Raw genomic sequence first — 4517 nt, forward strand, 5'->3', positions numbered from 1 at the left:
CCTCTTTCTATTTTCTTTTCACTCAAGATTTCAAAATAGCATGAATTGTCCATATGTCATTATTCTTCAATTAAATTTCTAAAATATGCTTCACAAATCCACCAATTTTGTATTATTTTTTTATAAGTAAAGAGTTAGATGGGTTGGATCCTAAAGGCTCACCAATGTTAATAAGCCTCAAAGCTCAAATAATACTTACAGAAATACTTTCATATTACTCACCACCAACAAGATTATTACATCAACAGTAAAAATTAAATTCACATTCTTTTGGGATATGAATTAATTCCTTATTAATTGAATAACCTAACTTGCTTTTCTTTAAATACACCGATCAAAACTGGTTTGTAGAGGCACATATCATGAATTTTTGTTTTCAGAACTAGGAGTTGTGAAAGAAAATAAAAAATACAACTTAATTAAACTAAGAATATAATTTAGAAAACAGTTAAAATTCAATAAAATTTAAAGTTGATTATAATTTCAACTGTGTTAAATTTTAATTATAATTATTATTGTACATTGTCCTCTAAAGTCTACTTGTCTTATTTTAGAAGAGCTCAATTCTTAATGTAGGAAGTACATATCCTGTGTATTTAAAAAATTAATTTAACTAAAATTTTGTTCTGTTGATCATAATAAAAAAAAACTAGAATATAAAAAATGCATTTTTTTAATGGCAAGCGTGTTAATATTATTGATAAAACCAATTTCAAGCACAAGTTGTGCCTAAATTTGTAGAAACACCAGGTACAAAAGCACCATGCATTTGACACGTCTGATTAAAAATCTTCACAAACAATTTAATTCTTCTTAAATTCATTATTAATATTTATTTATAATTTTAAATTATACTTTTTTTAGATTTTATATTATTGAATAAGTTATAGGCATAGTATTTATGATTTAAATATTTTAAATAATTCCAATTTAAATTCTACTTAAATTAATCATGCCGATATCACATATAATTTTAAGAAATCTTCTCATTTAACATTCTAGATGAAACGTAGAATGAAATGGAGAGTATTGTTCCAACTCAGTGGTTGACCCAAAATTTGGCACTGACCAGAATTTTGGCAGTATGTCACGATAGAAACTAAGAATCAAAACACAGTTATATCTTAGCCATCAATAGAAGAAACAGAGAAATAAAAATGTACATGAAATATACAGGGGAAATTTTAATCCTAAGTTTTTTAATAAGGATAAAGGACAAATGATACCAGTAAGTGAGTATGCTCGAAGCAGTAGAAGATAATAACAAAGTTTAAAAAAATGTGCAACGACGTTGTCTAGGTCATGGTCTTGAAGGTGAAAGTCAAAGTCGTTGCAAGGAAAAACATGATGACAAGCAAAGAACATGGCAATTTTGTTGAACTTGAATTTCCATGATATGAGGCACCGACACTTCTACTGCCTCCGATCGTTGATGAAACAGTGCTAGATCCAATTCCTATGCCAATAAAAATAATAAAAGTGAGAGAAACATAAACCAAAATGCTCACATTTTTCTGGTGTTGAAAATGTCAGTGTATGCAATAAGTTTGACATAAATTCTTGGGCCACTAGGAATTAAAGGAAAATCTGTGAGAGTAATTTTGTGACACACTCTATAGTGTAAAATTCATGTTGAATTTTTATGAGCAAGAAATTAGACCCAGTAAATTAAGAGTCTCTCCTCATTTTTTATTGAAAATGTCTAGCATTATTAGGTGTGTATAATTTTTGGGCGAGAGAAATGTTAAGGACACTCTATATAACATATATAATACTTTTTTTTTAATATTTTTTTATAATTGATTAAAATTTATTAGAAATTATCATTTTTTTAGATTTTGTTCCTCATTTAATAATTTCCTGATTTATATTAAATGAAAAATAAAATTGAGTAAAATTGATTATTTTTAATAAATTCTAATTAATTATAAAAAAAGTTTGAGAGAGAATAATATAGAGACTACCGTTAAGATTTTCCTTTTCACCAATGACTATGCAAATTTTTTAATTTATAAGAAACAATTAATAATACAAAATCATGTGTAGTGAATATCATGATAGTCCTAATTCATCTAATAATTTATGTGATAAGACATCTTTATTACCCCAAATTGTTGAGCAGGTGTCATCGAGGCATCTATTACTATTTCTTAGCTAGACTGCATTTTTAATGTGACACACACACCTCAATGCATGATCAAAGTAAGATAAATGCTTTGCTTAAAAAACAACTATGGATTTCTCAGTCCGGTACGTACCTGAAGGGGAATTTGGAAAGTAGGAAACAGAAACACCTTGTGAGGAAGAAGCCGAGGCTGAAATCATGACATAGCAAGGTAAGCTTTTCACATGTCTCATTTACATAGTGTAAAAATATTCAGGTACAAATTAAAGTCATACCACTGCAGGAGGTAATAGGAGGTGTCTGAACATTGCAAGCAGTAGGGAGTGCCAAAGCCCTAGTCTGATTGATGTTGAAACTTGCAGCAATAGATGAAGCACCACCATTAACAACCTCACATAGGCACAGTGGCTGTGACCGTACCACAAAGGCAAGTTGAGAGCAACAAGAAGAAGAAGGGATAGAGGCATTTCCTGTAACATAGTCAAGGCATGGAGCAAGACTTATGAACACATTGGTGCAACTACTTGATTGATCAGATTGAGCCAATGTGACACCCCAAAGAACCATTACAAGGGACATGCTCAGCAGCATCTCAATTCTTCTTGGTGCCATGATATTCCCCCACCAATGTTGGTGATCAAATGAGAGAATATTAATTTAAGTGCTCAATGTGTTTCTTTGGATCTTTGAGGTAGAAAAGTCACAATGGAATGACTTAGTGTCACAAAAAGTGTGAATTAAAGAGAGTGGCAGCTGGCTAGCTTGTGAAGCAGGTGAACAACTTTTTTTTACTTTACATTGGCAGCAGATTCTTTGTTAAGAATCTGACTGAAACTTTACCATTTTGATTTAATAAAGTTGCCCTATGTGTCGTTCTATGCTTCTTATCTTTTCTTTTCTTGCTATTTTGATATGTCCCTAAGGCATGAATAATATTGCGGGTATTGAAGGAGCGAATGTGTATAATGTATATCATCTTTTCATGATGGCTTTACTTTTGAGAATGATTTGTGGTGGAATTAGTGTGCCTATGCAATGGTTCATGCTTTTGTTGGTGCAATAATTATGATGCATAATGGAGAGGGCTACTTAAAGGGAGTTAAAATGTTAACGCATTTGAATAATAACAAAAAAGAATGCTTAGAAGAGAAGGCAAGTTGTGGGCATCCCCGTTGAAACATGGGATACTTTTTTTGCAACAACTTTTCCATTTTTCTATTTCCTATATATGTATGCACAGATGATGTTTGTCAAAAAAAAAAAAAAGCATGCACAGATGATCACGCTAAGAATAAAAAGAAAAAAAAGATTAATATTAAACCAAAAATTTATTGATCCGAATAAAATTAAACTCGATCTTGTGATAAAAAAACGTGATTAATAGAAGAGATCTAATAAAAAAATACTATAAATTTCTTATTAGAAACTAATTATTGATAAAATTGATAAATATTTTGTATCAATAATATAATAATAAAAAATAATTAATATTTTTTATAAAAAAATTATTAATATTAAGGAATCCTATTTTGATGTGTATGGTAAATATCTGTCATTGACATGTTCACAATAAAGCATGTGTAACAATTTGACATAACCCACCCGTATAATAATAGCCTACCCCTTGAGGGACCTTAATCACTCATTGATGTTCTAACAAAAGCTCTAGCATTTAGATCCATCGTTTTCTAAGAAATGAAACCCTCAATATATTTTTCCTTCACTTTAATAAGATGATAATGTGTTAAGACCTGCTACTTTTAGTTAAGCACTGAGGTTTTATATTCTCACTTTAATGATGACAAATTGTTTGGGGAATTGGTTTTATTTTGGTTAGTTCCTATGGTCAATTTCAAGTGTGTAACAATTTTGTCCAGCAAGTCCTACATGACATTCTTGATTGGAATTTTTAGTATTTATTCCTCTTCTTCATAGTCTTCTAATTCCTTCACTTTGTTTGCGGCTGACAAAGGCAAATAGGCAAGGTGCAATAACAACTTAAAGATTTGAGAAAGCGTCCCTTGCTGGATCAATTAGACTCTTACAATACAATAGGAAGATATATCCTCAAACTACTGACAGATAATTTCATCGTTGCAATTTGTGAAAATTTTGTGTTACCATATAAGATCATGTTCTGCACTAGTTTGTGCATGATTTTCTAATACAAATTAATGTAAAAAATCCTAAAAATCAATTTCCATCAAACTACTGAAACTGGTCTAGCCAACCATACCAAATTGTAAGTTTGTAACAATAACTGGGGCAATTGACAGGAATGGTCTTCACTAGAAATGTTAGTCAAGTTAGTTGAACTCCTTAATCATATTCATATCTACCTTGTCCTCTATTGTAGCATATAAAATCATTCCTTATCTCAGTGTAATCAAAC

At 30.4% G+C, this 4517-nt stretch overlaps 1 protein-coding gene across 1 annotated transcript; it reads right to left on the reverse strand.

Annotated features, from left to right (window-relative positions):
- Window positions 1–941: 941 nt before the first annotated feature.
- On the reverse strand, window positions 942–3027 carry LOC100801492 (uncharacterized). The gene is made up of 3 exons (NM_001254467.3): window positions 2401–3027; window positions 2259–2315; window positions 942–1456 (listed from the first exon to the last, which is right to left on the reverse strand). The coding sequence occupies exons 1-3, from the start codon at window positions 2735–2737 to the stop codon at window positions 1296–1298; spliced, it is 555 nt and encodes a 184-aa protein (NP_001241396.1). The 5' UTR covers window positions 2738–3027; the 3' UTR covers window positions 942–1295.
- Between the last annotated feature and the right edge of the window lie 1490 nt (window positions 3028–4517).

Source organism: Glycine max, chromosome 3 (genome assembly GCF_000004515.6).
Source record: "Glycine max cultivar Williams 82 chromosome 3, Glycine_max_v4.0, whole genome shotgun sequence".
Lineage (NCBI taxonomy): Eukaryota > Viridiplantae > Streptophyta > Magnoliopsida > Fabales > Fabaceae > Glycine > Glycine max.